The sequence below is a fragment of the Cololabis saira genome, chromosome 12 (assembly GCF_033807715.1).
Source record: "Cololabis saira isolate AMF1-May2022 chromosome 12, fColSai1.1, whole genome shotgun sequence".
NCBI classification, from domain to species: domain Eukaryota; kingdom Metazoa; phylum Chordata; class Actinopteri; order Beloniformes; family Belonidae; genus Cololabis; species Cololabis saira.
In genome coordinates, this window is record NC_084598.1 from 17,929,774 (window position 1) to 17,949,836 (window position 20,063).

Below are 20,063 nucleotides of genomic sequence, written 5' to 3' on the forward strand. Positions count from 1 at the left end.
AGACTTCTGTTGTGGTAAATGTCTGCACTTAATTTATTTATCTATTTCACAAAGTCTTCATTGTATCATTCCAGAACTACGAATGTCTTTGCAAAGATTTGTGCAAATCTATGTGGTATATCATGGCACTTTGAAACTCTATAAATGCCCATACCTATCCAATTTTTTTTTTCTTTTGATGGGTGAGAAAATTAATAATCTGAAATTAAGCAAAGAATGTTAGTGTGAAAGCTTTTTGTCCCACTTGAGTAGCACTTTCAGATTTAAATGAGTCAAACAGTTTACTGATCAGAGGTTCATGCAGAGTCTTCAACAACTAATAAATGAAAGCCATTTTCTTTCATTCTGACTTCAAAATAAGCTACTCACCATCAATCCTGTCCTGCCTTCTGGCAGGTCATTATGCGTAACATCAAAGTCTGAATAGAAGAATGTAAAAAATAAAATAAAAAAATAGCCACAACAAAACACTTAATGCTGACACTATTTTGATTTGGCAGCAAATGGCAAAACGTATGAGTTTTTCAAAGACAAAATGTATATGAAACCACTGAAAATCATTCTTCTTGTCAAAGCTCTTTCTCTATGATAGCAGCTATCAACCCAACTGACTTGAAAGAGGCATTTTATGTCCTTTTCTATGAAAAAAGTTCACAATTTCCTGAGGTCTTAATTTTGTTCCAAATACCAAAGAAATAGATTAGAAGGAATGCTTGTTTACCATGTTTTAGCCATCAGTTTGGGTGGGCGGGTGGGGGGGGCAGCCACTCCCCCTCTTCTGTTTTGCAGCTTTGTGCTATTCCCCTCAGAGGTACAGCAAATGCAGCAAATTGCTGTGTTGGGTAGGGTCAAATATGGAGAATTTAAATATTTTACTTTGAGCTTGAGCTGTGATCTCAAATCCCTGCAAATTTAAATAACAGATACTGAGTAACATATTTTCAGAGTTAAGTGGACCCCAATAACCTGACAGTTTTCTGTTATCTAAAGGTCTTGGCGCTGTAGTCACATCAAATGCCTATATGTATGCTGTCGAGCTCAGTTTTCTTTTTTCTTTTATTTTTTCTGTGTTCCCTGGTTTGGACTTTAGGTTTTAGCTTTGATGCACATGGCTTTCAGCTTTGTACAAGTTTGCAGTTACTTTGTCTGCAGGTATTAGATTGCCTCTGCTGTCTGACTGCTCACTGAAACAGTATCACTTTCTGAAACACCAGCACACATCTGACTTAAGTAACGCATTTGTATTTCTTGATATTCCAAATAAAAACAAACTTAGCTCAGTTTGATGAATATCTTCAACTTTTAAACATTCTCACAATTTATATACATATATACATTTTTAATCATACATTTTATATAAAAAACACATACAGATGCAGTGTGCATAAACATTGTCTATACAACCTATGCAGTATCATTCTCTTATGTATCATATGTTTTCTTGAAATTAAAATATGGGTTTTATTGAGATAGGATGTCTTACACTAAATAAATGCTTTTAACAAAGGCTGTGTGTACAAAAAAACAGCAAGACCCTTCATGGTAGAAAATTCCTTTTTCATAATGTGTTTTTTTTTTATAAATCATGAACCAGGCTGAAAACAGAAAACTATACAAAAGCTCAATATATAATTGAGCAAAATGAAGTGCACTGACTTTTCTTCCAGCGTACTAATTAATTAATGGCCTATGTTTTGTCAGTGAGATAACTCATGGATATAAAAAGTTAAGTAAAGGTGTTTAGTAAGATCATTTTCTGCCATTAAGTAATGTAATTCATTGTCAAGGCAGACATATTTATTTATGTGACCCAATATTTTAAACAATAAACAAAAAGGTTCCTCTTTAAAATCACGTCTTTAAAGCAGCACAAATGTGTCATTTATTTTCATGTCAAAATATCCATTTCAAGTTCAAATGAAGGAATATTTGATCCAGTTCCTGCATCCTCACATCCCTGCTGTCAGCAAAAACAAGCCAAAGTAAGATTGGACTCTCATCTCAGTTGTCTCTTGCAAGAACTGTTTCCCGCTTAACAACACAATGTCACATCAATAAGAATGAATAAGGACATCACAGAAAGGGTGACAAAGAGGCACAGTGTACGTCTGAAAATCAGAATTGATAATCACATTTAGTCATCCACACAACCCTGAAAAAAAAATCTTATATGGGTCACAGCAGTGGAAACAAATCAGACGGCAGTCACTTTAAGCAGGTTGCATGATTGTTGGCTTCAACAGTGCCTGCTTAGTCTGTGTTAGTATACTTTCCTTTTCAAGTCATAATATCCAAGAATAATCAGTTTGGTGATCACAACACGGCATGCAACGCTTTACGCACACAAACAACAAAAACGTACAGTTTTGAGGTTGTTTCTCTTTTACAGCTTTATGTAACATATAAACCATTGCCCTGTTTAAAAGGCATTGCCTTTATATTTTTTTTTATCCACATTTGGTGACATCCTGAAGGATTGCATTAATTAATTATCCAATTATCTATTAAGGATACGGGTTTGAGAAGCCTGGGTGTGAAAAAGCATCCTCAGTTTAGCCCTTCTGAGGAATCCAAATACAATTAAACCCATCCCAGGTCTTTTGATTTTAAGGACATTTTTATTTGTTGAACGGAAAACACATGTCTTTAAGGGCAATTTGGTTCAATTCAATTATATTTATATAGCGTCTATTACAACACAAGTTGTCTCTTGGTGCCTTCCAGAGACCCCCGAGCAATTATTACATAAACAATGGCAGGTAAAAACTCCCCCAGTGGGAAAAAAACCTTAAGCCAAACAGTGGCAAGAAAATCTACCCTTGAAGGCTGGATTATGGTTCTGCGTTAAATCGATGCCGAGCGTGCGCCGCGGGTTGCGCCGCAATGAGCACACCACGCCACGCCGTGCCTGACGCGTACCTCCCAAAAACTGTAACTACGCGTCAAGAGGTCGCAGACGCAACGCAGACCGAGAGGGCTGTTATTGGTTGGCTTGGTAGCAACCCATTTCCGGTTCCGGTTCGTGAAGCAGTCGTGAACTTTCGGCGCTCTTTTCTTCGTATGTGGGTGATTTTTTTTGTTTTGTTTTTTTGCACAATAGTTGTCCTTATCTTTTTGATTCACTGTGACCGGAAAAGTCAGATAAATCATTCAGGAAAAGAACGCACCCTAGCGCTCTCGGGGGGTTTTGCACCGCGGCGAAATGGAGTGACGGAGAAGTCCGGAAGGTTCACGACGGCGTCACGGCAGCGGCGTGTGCTCTGCGTTGTTGTAGCGCAGGACCATAATCCAGGCTTTAGGAGGGAAAAAACCTTGAACTGGACCTGGCTTACTGGGCGAGCTCCTGCTGAAGACCAGCCGGGTAGAGCTAGCTAACCCGCAGCTGCCTTGTGAAAATAAAAACATGGCGGCCATCCTTGTCTATCTAAGTGGAAAATGCATTATTTTAAGGTAGTTTTGACATAAAAGCATTTTGATCATATTTCTAGCAATAAATATACAATCTAAATTTCATAATATTTGTTCAATTGCTGTATATCATCTTTGGTTTGTTAGTTATTACGATGAATCTTTCAGGTCTCATGATAAAATTGTTACAGTTTTACGTTTTCTGTCGTTTGTTAAGTGCGCTGCTATGGACGAAACCAAGTGGCTTGTATGCTATTTGAACTATTCTTTACATTATGTAGTTATATGAGCTGTTAAGATATTTGTGTTATTTTGTGTAACTGTTGATATTATTACAATATAAAAATAAAACGGAAAAAATTAGTTGAATTTTGGCACCCCCGTGTTTTTGTGAGACAACCTGGAAATTATTGCTCACTCCAAAAAAACAAAAACAAAAAATATTATACCTTTTGTTTGACAAGACAATCAACAAATTCATTAATTTTATGGTGCTTGCAGCCTAAATGCAACCTATAAAGGCCTGTGATATAAATACACTACACTTTTTTTCTTTTTTATAAATATACTACACCCATAACTACACCTACAGTCGCATTATCCAACGTCAACATAATGATGACGTAATGAATTTAGCAGCTTGTTAGCGGACGCAAGGCAAGAAAGTCAAATCAAATCAATCTTTACTTTTATAGCGCTTTTCATACAAATAAAAAATGCAACAAAGCGCTTTACATAAAACTTGTGTGTGTGTGCGCGCGTGTGTGTGTGTGTGTTATTTTGTCTTGGTGTTCTCCACTGCAGTGGCCTTGTCGTTCCACTGTAATGAAATATAAAGAACACTTTTGTTAATATCAGCCATGGACTCAAAACAGCCAAGATTTTAACAACCAACTTGACAAGGCACTGAATCACTTTAATATAAATTATGGGTATGTATATGTATATAAATAAATCAAATTTTGAGTTTTTGTCATTTAGCCCACTCCTAGGTTAACAGTTTAATTCCTTGTACAATACTAGTGGGAGGATTTCAGGTGACCCTTACATGGCTTCTGCCATCCACCACTGTAATGCCAGATCCCAGTCACAGCCAGGAGGAATGTTAGAAACCAAGGGCTGTATCAATGACTATATCAATCACTCTGCTCCATTAGTTCATTGTTAAAATATAAATTTAAAAATATCAATTTTATTTTATTTGAATTATAGCACTATACACATGTGGGTGAGAACACACCCTTTGTCCCCATTTCATTCATACTGACCATACTCACCATGTACTCAGTATAAAAGGAGGCATCACCCAGCCACTTCCACCTTTTATACCCTGAGTGACATCATTATTAATGTCAATGGACCAGACTAAGAAAGGGGGGTGTCTGATTTCATATGACTTAGTTTGTGAAGTATTGCCAGGATAAGTGTGACTGTAATTGCCAGGACATGGGCTGCAATCGTGTGTTTAAGTGGAGTATTAGGAATTCAAAGGAACGTTTTTCACTATAAACACTTCGTCTGTATTCAGAGAGTGGCCAGTGGTCACTGTGGGAATAGTTCAGCCCACTGCAGAGTGACTCCGGTAATTGAGGAGTGTATAAAAGCAGTTGCTTTGGGCTTGTGGGAAAAAAACGGTCTTTGTGTAGATGTGAGCACCGGATGTTCTGGTATGTAATTCAAAGCTAGTTTGGACCTTGTGTAAAGGAAAATATATACATTTAAGCCAGGTTAACTGTTTTTTTTTTGTAAATATCGTATATTTTGTGGCACTGTAAATAAATGATCACTTTTGGATACTGGATAATGTTTCCTGAGTCTGCCTCCTACAAATTAAGCCACTTTGACCATACTTCCTAACAACACATAATTACCATTGTTGAAAGGATAGAAATTAAGCATGTTTTTTTTAATAAAAACTGTTTATTATTATTACCTAAACAACTATAGTAACTGACATCATTCTATGTCATTATATGGATAAAAAAAAGGTTAGATCAAGTGGCTGTCACCATTAAAAACATAAACTAGCAAGGCAGAGCTAAAAGTCTGATGGCTAAAAACCTCTTCAACTTCCTCAAAAAAGCTTCAACAAAGTTACATTTTCATATAGGCTAGCGTCTTAATTGCATCAACATGTAAGTTAATTCCTTACCTTCGCTGATGTTCAATCCTACAAGACCTGCCTGGACCTGCAAAGTGCGGCAAATCTTCGGCAAAGCCCCCCTATGAAGCGCCAAGTAAGAAAAAAAATTGCAGAAAAACTACAACTCTGGTGCTGATTTGTTGCTAGCTGGAGGGTGTGGCTGTAGGGATATGTAGTTTTAAAAATATATTTTCTTCTTACCTAGAATTAGAAGTTTTTTTTAGGAGTTAACCCCCTTGCAAACAATCACACTACAAGTACAGCACTTTTCATACGAATAATTTTCACCAAATTAAATAATTAATTAAAGCTGCAAGCAGCGATGAACGGGCCCTCGCACTGATGGCCACCGCCCCCCATAAGCATATCAGAAATGACACCACCCACGACTCTCTGTCAAACCATTCAAAAGTTATGGCAGAAAATAGGAACTATCAAATATCGACCAATCAGAAGAAGGGGCGGGGCTAATTCATGACAATGAAGGTCAAGGACTCAATACCGAGTCCGATGACACCACCCATGACTCTCTATGTCAAACCATTCAAAAGTTATAGCAGAAAATAGGGACAACCAATCAGAAGAAGGGGCGGTTTCAGCGCTGATCATTTCTCCCGGTCTCAGCGCGATCAGGCTCGGATGAAACCCGAAGTGCTGAGTCCTGACAACTAATTAATGTAATAACTTAAATAAAGTACAATCAAACTAAGTTTTGCTCCCGCTCTATTTTTAAATACGCACACTTGTATGCTTCTGTGTGTGTTGTGCGGCGCGCGCGTGTGTGTTGTAAGGCGGCGTGTGTGTGTTTTAAATACAGAAATGACACAAAACTGAGGGTGCGCCTTTCCACACCGCGCGCCGAATGGTCGCGAAAATACGGTACCTTAAAGGGATTGTGACATGAAAAACAAATTTTTCTTGATTTTTTGTGTTTTGTTGGGTGTCTTGACATCAATTACACCCAAAAAACAACGAACTTTTAACATTCAGTGTATTGTGTGCTTTCTGGGATTTTCCGCATAACTATGCAAAAACGGCGCATGTGGTTTGGTGGCGGGCCGTTACGTAACGGCCCGCTAAATCACCGCCCCCTCCACCCAGCTCCCTGTCTCCTCTCCTCTCCAGCGCACCATAAAGGCTGATTTATGGTTCAGCGTTACACCGACGCAGAGCCTACGGCGTAGGGTTACGCGGCGACGCACACCATACGCTGAACCCTACGGCGTAGGCTCTGCGTCGATTTAACGCGGAACCATAAATGAGGCTTAACACGGAGCTGTTTAGAGGCTCTTTTGTTCTAATCACTGGAGGAAAACTGCTAAGAAGACCCGCGGCCACTGAGTGGACTTAAGATAAGGGGACAGTGCTGCTTGCATGCCTTTATTTTTATGATTGTTTGCTGTGGTTCTTCCTGCTGCTTTTCCGTGCATGCTTCGCCTGTCGCTCCCGCTCTCCGACGCCGCTGTGAGCGTATGGCTGGAGGAGGAGGAGGTTTGGAGGAGGAGCGGAGCAATGATTGACAGGAAAGGGGGGAAAGGAAGCATTTTTCATGGCGCAAAAAAACACTGTAATAAAAAGCCAGGAAAAGAGTACTAGAGTGAAGTTTTTCTTGTTACACTCTTTTAGACACATTTGAGGGATGTTGGCCAAGACTTTTAATAGTGTTAAAAGCATGTTAAAAATGATGTCACAATACCTTTAAAATAATGCATTTTCTACTGAGAACGACAAGGATGGCCGCCATGTTTTTATTTTTACGAGGCAGCTGCAGGCAGTCACATGACTTTTTGGTAGGCCAATAGAAAATAATAGGAAAAAAAAAGTGAACATGTCACAATTTGAGAGGCCTTATTGTCAAACTAATATGTTTTGTACTGTGGACCAACGTTGCTATTTCACATTTTGATGAGAGAATGGGTTGCAGAGGGAGAGCAATGCCCAGGATTGATACTAAAGTAGGACCAATGGGTGATAAAAATGGGGGTAAACATCAGGGGATAAAGATATATTTTTTTAAATGTACCTCTATCACTGCATCTCAAATATTTTTCTCTCTGACTCTAAATAAGAATGGATGTACCTTTATATAGTAATCATCAGCTCCTGATATGGTGGTCCATGGCTGTGGAGTCCCACATAATGCTCATATAATGAGCAGTGGGACCATGCTGCCAGTTTGCAATTGATTTCATTCAGGAACACTTTCAAACAATCAAATCTGAGGTCTGTGCGGTGTTGGTGAGGCCAGAGTAGATTTTTAGTAAAGAGGTGATTAACATACAAATCTCCTCAAAAGGTTTATGGCAGTTTCATAAATGAGGGCCTATGCATTTACATCGTAGCATATTCTAATTAAAGTTTGAATGCACTGGATGAACTAGTCACTCCTCCATTTCATTAATCTCTTGTTGCCTTAGAACCTTTAGTTACAACATTTTTTTAACACATGGCTGAGTTGCTCCATGTGCAGAATACTGTATGTGTCCCTAGGGTCACAGAAGGAGGCCAAAGGAACTATAGAAAACATGGCTAATTCAGTCTGGGATTTGCTGTGTGTGGAGCGCAATAAATGTGGGATTTTTACCTACTCGGAAGAGGATACAAAATAAACCCATTCTTATGTCATAAAGATGGAGCCTGATTCAAATGAACTCCTCTACAGACACCAACACAAAAGAAAATTAAAATCCATTCATACAGAGGAAAGAAGAACACAAGGAGAGCAAACCCAGAACACACTATTGGAAGTATGAAACATTTCTCTCAAGAAATGTTTCTACCCCAAAACAAAAAAAAAGCCAAGAAAGAAAAACAAAAAAAATAAACAAAAAAGTAATAGTTTATTTTGTCTTTGCGTGGTCACGAGCCAATCTTGCCAGCAACATCAAGATTGTGGCGACATGCACGTGGGGGGCTATTTAAAAGCACACACTGGACAATTTAAAATGAAATACCACCACAAACAACACCACCTCGGGAATCTTACGCAGGTTATTTTAATGTAAATGCAATACGATAAAATGTAATACAATAAAATAAAAAACAAATCAAATAAAATTATTATTTTATTTGTTATTATTATTTTAATGTAACTGCAATACAATAAAATGTAATACAATAAAATAAAAAACAAATAAAATAAAACAATAAAATAAAATGCAATGTAATACTTAAAGGAGACCTATTATGGCATCTAATACCGATTTTAAACAGGCCTTGAATGTCTTAAAATCAAGCTTTTATTTTTTTTGCTAAATAAATTCGTAATTCAGCCTCTGAGCCATGTCTTTAGCACCCCATTCTCTAACCTCATTATTCGGGATTCTGAGTGGGTGGGGAGGCTATGATAATGAGGCTCTGTGCTGATTGGCTGCCTGAATGACGCCATACACCGCTATGAAAAAACGGCGGAGGCTCCAGGAGGCGGAGTTAGTTATGGGCGTGGTTTCCCGCATCGGAGGCCAACCGATGTAAATCGCTCCCGTCATTACGTAACGACGGGAGCAAAATCTGAACGGCTCGTGGAAGCCACATCACACTGGATGGCTCATCCGGGCGGCTGTACAGACACTGCAGAATTTGGTTGCTTTTCTCCTTCTCTGAGTTGGCAGGCTGAGGGGAGACCACTTTATATATGTTAAAGCAGGAACAAACGTATTTTTCATAATAGGTCTCCTTTAAAGGCACTCATGTTCATTTAAGACAGGACACGGCAGACCCTGAGGTGGTGAGAAGGCGGTTCAGGATACTAGCAGGCATCTACCAGACATCCATACAGACAGGTGGAAGCAAGCAGTGGGATGTTCAGAGGGTGGGACTGCAGGGCAGCATGCAGCTCCTGAAGCTCTGGGCTGCAAACATGTACAGAAGAGAAAAATGAATAACCAATTAATGTGGTAATCAATATATTTATAAGACAGTTAAGCCTGAGATATACTTGCAGTTCAGATCGCGTGCACGTACGCATCATGGCCGCCACGCGTATCCTGCGTTCATTTGGCGCGTCGACGTGCACGTTCTCAAAAAGACTCTGAACGCGTACGCGACCTGCAGTTCTCGCTGTGGCCGCGAGTGGCGCTGGTCCCGGTCTGATACCAGCTGGCCACAAGTGATGACGCGGAGGTCGCTAGCGCCGTTTCCTTTGCCGAGCTCGCAACCAAAGCAATGTTATAATCTCCTACATCATCCAATGGTGTCATGTTAACTTGTTTGTTGTTCTAATCTGCTACTACTACTACCGCTGCTACTACCGCTACTACTAAATATTTAATCACTTTTCCAACTGTTGCTCTGCTCGGCGCACGCGAACGGACGCGAACGCAAGCACCAACAGCAAGTATATCCCAGACCTTACATTTCTACTGTGGTTATAACTGTGGTTATAATGACCATATTATGGCTTTGTAGCTATCATGTTATCATGTTGTTTCCTTTATCATAAAAATCATAACCGTCAAAAAAACTGTTCATTTAAGAATTTCACCGTTAAAAGTTTGTTTAGACAGAATAAAAAGTCAAAGAAATGTTGTAAACATTAAAATAAATCTGTCCAGCGAATTAGATTTATCAATGTGTGAGGGTCTGTTGGGGGTAAGAAACAAAAATCAAAACAACACCCCACTCAAACATGCCATTCACACAGTGATTAGTGATGTGCAATGAAACCTTAAGCTCTGGCCCAAACGATCAGACGCCACCACCCATGACAGCCATAACATCAATGGCAGCCTCAGAACTGGAATAAACAAAAAAAATACAAAATTTAAAAAATCCAATAAAAACGTCCCACAAAATGTTCCCTCTTATTGAAAAAGAAACAATAAAACTGAAAAAAACAGATCAAAAACAACACAATAACCACAGACAACAACTTGCTCCCCCGTCTTATTCCATCCACACTCGGCAGCCAATGGGCCAAAATCTCCATCACCTCTGGAAGCAATCACCTGCAGCCGTAGCAGCAAGGAAACATGACAGCAAGCAGAGGATATTCCAGCCAAATGTCAACGCCTGCCACCCCGGAAACAGGTCAGCTGAAAGGATTTATCCAAAACAAGATGACTACCGCACTCCAGGTAGGCAGAGCAACAAAAGTATAGCATAGCAGAACGTAGCAGAATAGGCATGGTGACGCGAAGCAATGATGAAGCGTGTCACTGAGGAACTAATCTAGAAGAATCCTGATTACAGATCCAGGCCTTCAACGTCTTCCCTTCTGAGAAGGAGAGGAGCGAGGAGAACCAGATCCACGGGCACAGCAGGAGTAGTGGGTTGGCACAGAGATGCACTGGGTCTGTTGCACTGAGCAGTAGCAAACAACCGGGAGAGTGAATGATTGCATTCAATGCCGCCCATCTCCTATGGCATCAATGAATTAATTATTCAGTTTCCCCCAAAAGATCCAACAACACTACCATATGCTTACCTGCATGTGGCTACAAACACTCACCCACCAGGAAGTGGACAAGGTGAGCCCAAGAGGTTAGGGCGTAAGAGGAAATGGTCTGCCTTATATACCTTCAGCTGGACAGGTGTCTCCAACCTAATAGAACCATCTGATTAACACCTCAGTAGCATAGTGTGCCACCATATTTGGTTTCCGTATAAACCCTACTTTTCAGAAAGAAAATATTTAAATACCAGCAACTTGATAAAACATCTCAAGGCGCATCATAAAGCTGAGTATACAGAGTTTGCTAATGCTACTGCAAGACCACAACAGCCAACTTTAGCCCAGGTTCTGCAAAAGCGACAGCCAATGGCAAGAGACGACCCACGGGCCATGTTGGGACTTAGCGGGCTGTCGGCGCGGCGCGTGGCCGGGGGGGGCTGCACGCTCCCAGCGCGACCGGGCCGCGGCGGAAAGCCCAGCCGGCTGAGTTTTGTTTAATATAGTTATTCTCATTTTATTTATTTTATTGAATTTATCTGTTGCAAATAAAACCTGTCCTGGCATTTTTAGCCTAGTTATTTCGTTACGTTCAGTTTGTTTGGCCAAGACAGCCAAACAAGCTCAAGTAGAGATCCTCAAGTGTTGTGTTTTCAGCTGTGCAGGTGCACGTGCGGATGCTTTTACATTTCCCCTAAGAAAAAAGAGAAATAGGAAAAAGACAAATTCTCTAAACTAGGCCCTAAGAGTCATAAAACAGTAGTGGGTGCATTGTTCTGAATGTCAAACTGATATAGTTGTTTTAAAAATTACTTTACTTACTGTACTACTTAAACTTTTAGCCCCACATGAACTTAAGTGCATGTGCAAGTATGGAGGTCTATACCCTTAGCCCTTAAATACAAAAAATGAAATCCATCCTGCAGTTCGGATGGACGGACGGACGGATGGACAGACAGACGACAGACAGACAGACTTTATTCATCCCCAAGGGGAGATTTTGTCGTAATAGCAGTCCGGTACAAATACAATAGAATAAAATACTAAAGTAGAAAAGGAAAAAATAATCTGACAGGTGGATGAGTTATGGAGTCTAGTTGCAGTAGATAGGAAGAATGTCCTGCATTGTTCCTTAGAGATGCGGGTGGAATGAGTCTGTTGCTGAAGCTGCTCTTCAGCTCGTCCAGTGTTTTGTAGAGGGTATGAGAAGGATTTAATAAAGATTATTATTCATGTGTTAACACAAAACAGTCCAATCAACAAGGACACACACATTATTACTGATCATACCTTTATTGATCACAGTGATGTGAATGTTTCTCTGGCCTACAGGACTGGATATAAGGTCCATCTGTTATCTCTGGCCTCAACCTTTCAGCACTGACATGTCCCAGGGTCCCTAAATCTTTTCACATTATTTCCATCTATTTCCGTTTTTAAACTGGTTTATGATTATTGAGGGATTTTATTCCACAAGGTGGTGAGCAACAGGTCATTCCTACTTGAAATGACAAAGCCTTCAGGTGGATGATCATTTTATATCCGATCCTGGTACCCTCCCCTCTCACCAAAACTGTATTACCACTATATTACAAACACTGAACTTTTGGAGAGTTAATGAAGCTGTTGTAGTGAATGCCATTGACGTTGGTGGCATCTGTGGAGGTGGCACAGGCTTTTCTCGGCACCTGGGTTGCTCATTTTGGCACTCCTTCAGATATATCCTCTGACCGAGGCGCACAGTTCACGTCTGAACTGTGGACCGCTGTCGCACAGAACCTCGGAGTTAAACTCCACCACACTACTGCCTATCACCCGCAGGCTAACGGTCTCTGTGAACGGTTTCACAGGTCAATGAAGGCTGCCCTGCGTGCCAGCGTCAAAGACAATAACTGGGTTGACAAACTCCCATGGGTGATGCTGGGCATCAGGACCGTGCCAAAGGAGGACCTACAGTTCTCATCTGCCGAGCTTGTTTATGGGCAGCCGCTGCGGGTTCCAGGGGATTTTGTCCCTAACCCCACGGTTCCTTGGTCTGCTGCTCTCCAGCGGTCCGCTCTGCTGGACAATGCAAGACTTTTTGCGCCTGTCCCTACTTCCCATCATGGCCCGCCTCAGTCGCACGTCCCGGCTGCACTTAAGGCGGCTGGTTATGTTTTCATTCGCCCCGATGCCCACCGGGGACCGCTACACCCGCCCTACGAGGGCCCGTTCTGGGTTTTGGAGGCAGGTGACAAACATTTTGTGGTGGACATGGGCGGTAAACCGGAGCGCCTCTCCATTGACCGCCTCAAACCAGCTCACTTGGACGTGGGTAAGCCTGTTGAACTCGCCCAACCCCCACGACGGGGGCGGCCTCCCGCTCGGCCCCCGCCCCCTGTTTCCCCCCCTCCCCAGCCGCCCGCGCTGCCTGCCCCGCACCTGTGTCACGACGTGACCCCTGCCGCAGTCAGTTCGAATCAGCCTCCGGTACAGCGCAATCGCTGTGGACGGTTGATACGCCTCCCTCCCCGGTGACTGATGTGTTTTTCTTTTTTTCAAATATGGTGAATTCTGGGGGGACCTGTGTAGTGAATGTTACGGACATAATTCACCTTATTTATCTAGTGTGGTTCTACACACGGTTCATTATTAAATGCAGTATGTTGTCCTTCATGCAACTATGACGGTTCAGGGATGAGGCCCCTTTAAATGTGGTCATGACGTTGAACTCCATGCGGTTCTAGCTGCTGGACAGCTCCATTTTGTGTTTTCAGTGTTCTGAGGTTTTCTAATAAACAACACACGTTTTTTGAATGGGAAATTTTCTCCGCGTTTTTCTGCAATTCCCACACTGTGATAATTATGCAATATTGGTGTAAGCTATTACTATATTTATGAAATAGGCCACATCCTCCCTCATATTCACAGCACCTTAATAACCTTAGAATATAGATCATTCAATTTTATTTCATACACACTGTTCTGTATACGGTGCATTAAATACGGGTATAATGCAAACATCTTTGTCCTTACCAGATTCAGATAAATATACTGTGTGCTGTGTTTGTGTCTGCCAGTGCTACCACACCAAGGAAGTAGCTGGATACTTTCTTAAAAGTGTTAATTAATTCATCTGTGTGTCAGTGTTATTCCCTCCCCTCTCTTCATCTCTGTTTTCCCCCAGAAGACCCTCTGGCATGATAATTTCTCATTTGATTCAGTTTAGCCTGGCAGAAGAGTGCTAAGATCAGTGATAAGATCTCGTTAAGAACCACACAAGTTGTCATTAATGAAGAGAATTGCTTTGATCTGTCGACAAATGGGTCATTTATACGGTGTCTGGTTTTTGATGCCAGTCATTGCTTGTTCTCTCTCTCTCTCTCTCTCTCTCTCTCTCTCTCTCTCTCTCTCTCTCTGTCACACACACACACACACACAGTATCAGTCTTTCTTTGCTGAGCACTTGATGTCCACACTCTCTTCTGCAGACTCGTGTTCACAAACTATAATGATAGTCGAGGAAAAATCTGATAAAACAAGAAAAAAAGAGAAGAAACAGAAATTTTTTTTTTTAATGATTTTCAATGGCATGCTTGAAAATAAAATTTTTCTTTAACAGAGATTTTGTGGATAGGTGTGTAGGTTTATGTGTTAGCGTGTGTTGTATTGCGTCTTACAAGATGGAGGTATAAAATGAACAAGAGGGTATAGAGATTGCTTCTTTTGATTACAAAAAATAAAAAGCATTTGTTTAGTTATGAAAAGTTATTTGTGTTTATCTCACTTGGTACTTTTTTGACAGGTTCTGAGATAAAAGTGTCAGAATGACAGAGAGTGCTGCCTGCTATTGAAATTACATCCTGTAACTATATTCTGGGATACACATAATAGACTGACAGCATGCAATAAGAGCGTGCTGATTCATTTGCTAGATAATAATTACTGGATACCTTATTGCATATACACATGAGTTTTATCACATTCATTATTAATCATGAACCCGACAGCATGGCAGAAGCACTTTGTCATCACAAAAGAAAATCTCTGAGCCCTCGAGAAAACATTATAATGCATGCCTCAGTGCGTCTTTGGATGCTCAGGCATCCATTCACAAACAGAAACAGTGAAGGACAAGGATTCTGGCGCCATCCTTCAACAGTTTTAAAAGCATTTACATGAATGTTGTTAGAAGGAGAGCTAATTGGCTGAAATGACTGTGGAGACATGCTGCCGAATTCCCCGTATTCCCTCCAGACGAGGCAGGACAACTTGGGAGGAAAATCCAAATTAAATTATGGAGAGCTATCACTTCCTAACTAGTGAGGATTTATATGCCACTGCCAAGGCCAACAGTTTGAAGTAATTTCATTTTTCATGCATGGCTTCTGTCCACACATAGACCTGAAACGAAGAAAGGAGAAGAACAAAAAGCCTAGTGAAAGGGTCAGATGTGTGGACAGAGAGGGAGTGGAGATGAGGGGAAAAAGGCAGAATAAAAAGAAAGACAAGAAGATGGGAGGAGAATTGGAGGGATGGATAAGTGAGAAGTCAGATGTGTGCTGCTGTTTTCCATTACCCCAGGAGAGGTTAGGTTTTACTGTGCTGCATTGTAATACAGTACTCTAAGTGTTCATTGAAGCTGTTAGCTAGATATTTGCTTGTTTGTTGGTGTGCAGTTGCTTGAGTTACTTTGAATTAATAGTAGTAGATGCTTGCAGCTCATTAATTATCATAGCTGTCAACAGTGATTCACCAAGATATCGGCAAAGCATTCTGGCATTGTCCTCTCCCTGCTCCTCAAAAAAACCACACATGCATGCATACACAAATGGAATTAGTGGATGTTGTGACAGCTCTTTCAAAATACAAGGTGTTTATAAATTATCTTAGTTGTTTAATTAGTGAGACACACATTGATTGTGTGACTAGAACAAAGACATAAAGATAATTTTCAAGCTGAATAAGAGGTTTGGAAAGAAAATTGTTATCCCAGCACTTACAGTAATGGTGACAGACATTTACTGCAGAACAGCACAGATGACACCTGCCTAATACTTTATGTCCTTTTTTCACCCTTGTTAGGTGCTTCGGCTATTTTCTCAGCAGGGCAGAATTCCTGGTGTGTCAAAAATGTGGCTAAATTGGGTCCTCGAGTGGTGAAAGATGGAGACAGCTTTGGACAGTCTTACTCCTCTGGTGCACTCAGCTCGTTTACTAGAAGAAAAAAATTGGGCATTTCTGTGTGTGTGTATTTGTATGTGTGTAGTATGTCACTGCATACTAGAGTAAGTGTATGATTGAGTCTTTTTGATACACTGCCTGATTTTCTGGGTTGGCATGTGCTTAATGGACTGAAATGGGGTGCTTGGAGGTTTGGACTCTATATGGGCACTAAATTGAACGACTCCTCCAAATGAGTCCCAATTACACAGCACTTCAGCCCAAATCACAGGGCATCACAGTACACCAATGCACCTATTAGTTGCTTATCTGGCCAAGGAAGGCTGAACAAAAACCCCAGCCTATTTTTTTAAAAGAACATTCTGCTAGTCAGGTCACATTCATCATTTTTATCCTTGTATGTACATCTATTCTTTTATTCTTATAATGTTGCTTATTCCCTAATTAGTTGCAAGCTCATATTATCTGTTCCCTTTTGATAGTCAGTTTTGTTCACAATATGTCTGAAGTCCCAGTGTGCCCCCCTTAGGTCTTACATTCAATGCTGTCAGAGTCGATTAAATACGTGAATATAAATTTTTTCCCAACCCATAATTCTGAATCCATCTTTTAAAGTAGTCCAACTCTGTGATACAGAATGCATAGCACTATCAGTGGCAGCACTTGAGTGTGTAGCGTATGTAAATGCCAAACTGATAAGTAAGTGTGTGTGTGTGTGTGTGTGTGTGTGTGTGTGTGTGTGTGTGTGTGTGTGTGTGTGTGTGTATTCCTGTATTAATTACATGGTGGGGACAGAAAATGCACACAGAAACCTACATTATAAGGAGTACAAAGACGTCTTCCTGTTAAAATGTAATTAGTCACATTGCAATTTAACTATTTGAAAAGCTGATTAACAATTAAGTTTAAAGCTAGGGTCTACGATTTTACACATTTTGATCAAAATCATTTATAAGGTTGTTATGGCCCAATAGTATGAACTATGAAATATGATTAGCAAAAAGAACCAAAAGAAAATATTTCTTCTATCTGCTGTAATCCTGCAAAGGAAACCAAACCAAAAGGCGCCATTCGGCCTGAACTACGCCTATTGGTCAATCTGCTTGAATGTCAGTGATTGGACAGTCCTCATCCTACTCCCCGCCTCCCAAAGTACGGCAACATGAAGGACATATTGAGCGAGATTATTTGCCAAAGCGGTGCTTCGGCAAAGGCGCTTGTTTCTGGTCCTGCTGTCTCCCGTACCAGAGGGGGTGTGTCGGAGGCGGGAGCTTCATGTGAGGCAGAGCACAGGGGGGAAGGAGTTTGTGTGGGGAGTAGGTGTCTTTTTTTTTAAACTCAAGATCCTAGACCCTAGCTTTAAGTAAGAACTGGCTATGGTTTGGTTGAGATGAACTATGCTATAGAGTATGCTATGTGCGTATGCTTCTGTCTACACACATAGTTGTACCCTGTGAAAAATATTCAAGATCAGGTTTCAAAGTAAAAGAAAAAGATGATCAAAATCCAGGGTTGTATATCTCAATCTCAAACTTTCATGTTTGAGATTGCGATATGAGACTGTCCTGCATGTTTTAGATGCTTTCCAGCTCCAACATACCTGATTTAAATTATATGCATTGTTTAGATTTTGCCAACGCTTTGACTTGTCTTTGTTTGTTGTGCAGATTCGTTCCGACCAGGACCAAGACATCTCAATTCGATACAGCATCACTGGTATGGGAGCAGATCAACCACCCAACGAGGTATTCAGTATTGACCCAGTTGTTGGAAAGATGTTTGTCACCAAACCTCTGGATCGTGAACATCGATCTTCTTACCATGTAAGTTCCATGTATCAAATGGTTGCATTAATTATGAAATTTCCAGTTTGCACCTCTACACTCAAGGATGCAGCCCTACTATTTTGAAGACATTTGGATGAAATAAAGTTAGGTGTATCTCAAAGAGTTGGTAATAATGAATGGCACAGTCTTCCATATTAATATAGTTATTCAGAAGCTGAGCCTGTAACAGTAGCTATCATAGAACAGAAAGACTGACAACATAAAGAGGAAATGATAGCGTGCAGGAGTGGCATGAGGTGAACAAATAAACATTCCAGGTAAAATGTTAATCTCATTACAATGCATGTTCTGCTGGGAGTCAATGGGTCTTGTAATACAGATGCTATTGTGATATACAACAACCACTTTAGCAACACACTGCTGTAGGACAACAGCACTCCAACAAAGCTACTTCTTTCTGCAAGCTAATCCATCCAAAGAAAATACACAAAAAAGGCTGATCAGGAATAGTACAATGCTACAGGAGTCCAAGGTGATGTGGTCTCTAAACTCAAAATGATCAGGTATTCACATGGTGTACACAAACAAACGTAAAACCACACTGGCATTGCTCCACAACCCGCATGACTAAGAGAATCTGCTGCCAACATCCTCTTATAAGACATGAAAGACACATTGAGCTGTTGTATGTCCATGATCCAACAAGAGGGACCTACGAAAACAAAATTAGACAGATGGTTTCACTGATGAGACTTATATGTCATTTGCCCTTTTGAATATAAAAAAGATCTATGAACTTATTGATTGATTACTGTGATATTTGTTGTTCCTTCATTCACTTTTTTGCTTAATAGAAACCAAAAAATTAAACAGAATGTGTAAAAAGGTGTGGGCTCTGATGCTGTATGGTGTAAGTCACATCCCTCTCAACAAATACATTTTTAAATATTGCTGTATTACATATCTTCAACAACATCAATGCACTTCTGTTGGGCTTGCTGTGTCACAGAATTGTTGTACACTTTACAGACTAATGTGAAGAAAGATTCCAATTTTTGCTTTAAGACATTAAAAAAGTAATCATCTGCTCCATGCTAGTTCTCAAAATTAGCAAAGAACAGCTTTAGGTGAACAAAAACAAATTACTCATATCTTTATGTGGATGGATGGGGGTGGCTGGGGCTCAGGAGGCAGAGTGGTCGTCTTCCAATCATAAAATCAGTAGTTTGATCCCTTGCATTATTCATGTCAAAGTTTCCTTTAATGCAATACATTCAACAGTGACTTAAAAGGAAACCTATTATGGCATTTAATGGATATTTTAAACAGGCCTTAAATGTCTTAAAAACAATCAAACAAGCTTGTTTTTTCTACATAAATCCGAAATTCAGCCTCTGGGCCATGTCTTCATTTTTACCGCTTCTAACCTCCTTCTCTATGAGGGATTCTGAGGGGAGGGGAGGTTATGATAATGAGGCTCTGCGCTGATTGGCTGCCTGAATGGCGTGTAGCAGGGGAGGACACAAAGCCTCTGGGCAGAAGAGCAGCAGCTCCGTACAAGCGTGTCCCATGCGAGCGAGCTTCAGTGACAAAATCAATTCCATTGCTTTATTTTCTATTGGACTGTCCTAACTGGCGGCGAGTTTAACGGTTTCAGTGTGGACAGAGAGCGTCCGATGTCACGCAGCTTAACGCGATAGTCGGACGCTCGCATGCAGTTATGACACGGTGTAAACGACTCCCTGGGATCTTAAAGCCTGAATTACGGTTCTGCGTTAAATCGACGCGTACCCTACGCCGTAGGCTCTGCGTCGGTGTAACGCGGAACCATAAATCAGCCTTTAGTCACCTGACCCGGTCACCTCGTTTTCACACTAACAGTTCTTTACTCCGATTCCTCATCATTTCATTTCTTATGTTAAGACAAATGAATCATGTTAACTGTAAAGAAATCACAACACTGAATGTTCACAAATGGCAACTTTATTGTTAAAAAAAATAAAATAACATGTATGCACTATTGCTGGCTCAAGGAAGGACCGTGCATGTCTTCTGAAGGTGTCGTTGAACAGCTTCAGGTGCATGGCTTCGAAGATCTGAAACCATAAACAGAAAAAAATTACTAATAGAGCTCCGGTGTTACACCGGAGCTAAGCTAAATACTTAGCCCATG

General features: G+C 40.7%; 1 protein-coding gene across 2 annotated transcripts in view; it reads left to right on the forward strand.

Moving 5' to 3' along the window:
• LOC133456998 (cadherin-4-like) overlaps nucleotides 1-20,063 on the forward strand; it is a 432,927-nt gene that overhangs the window by 348,871 nt on the left and 63,993 nt on the right. For both annotated transcript variants that reach the window (XM_061735792.1, XM_061735793.1), the window contains one exon: nucleotides 17,771-17,926. In XM_061735792.1, the coding sequence (XP_061591776.1) occupies nucleotides 17,771-17,926 (156 nt within the window). The remainder of the gene's footprint in view (nucleotides 1-17,770; nucleotides 17,927-20,063) is intronic.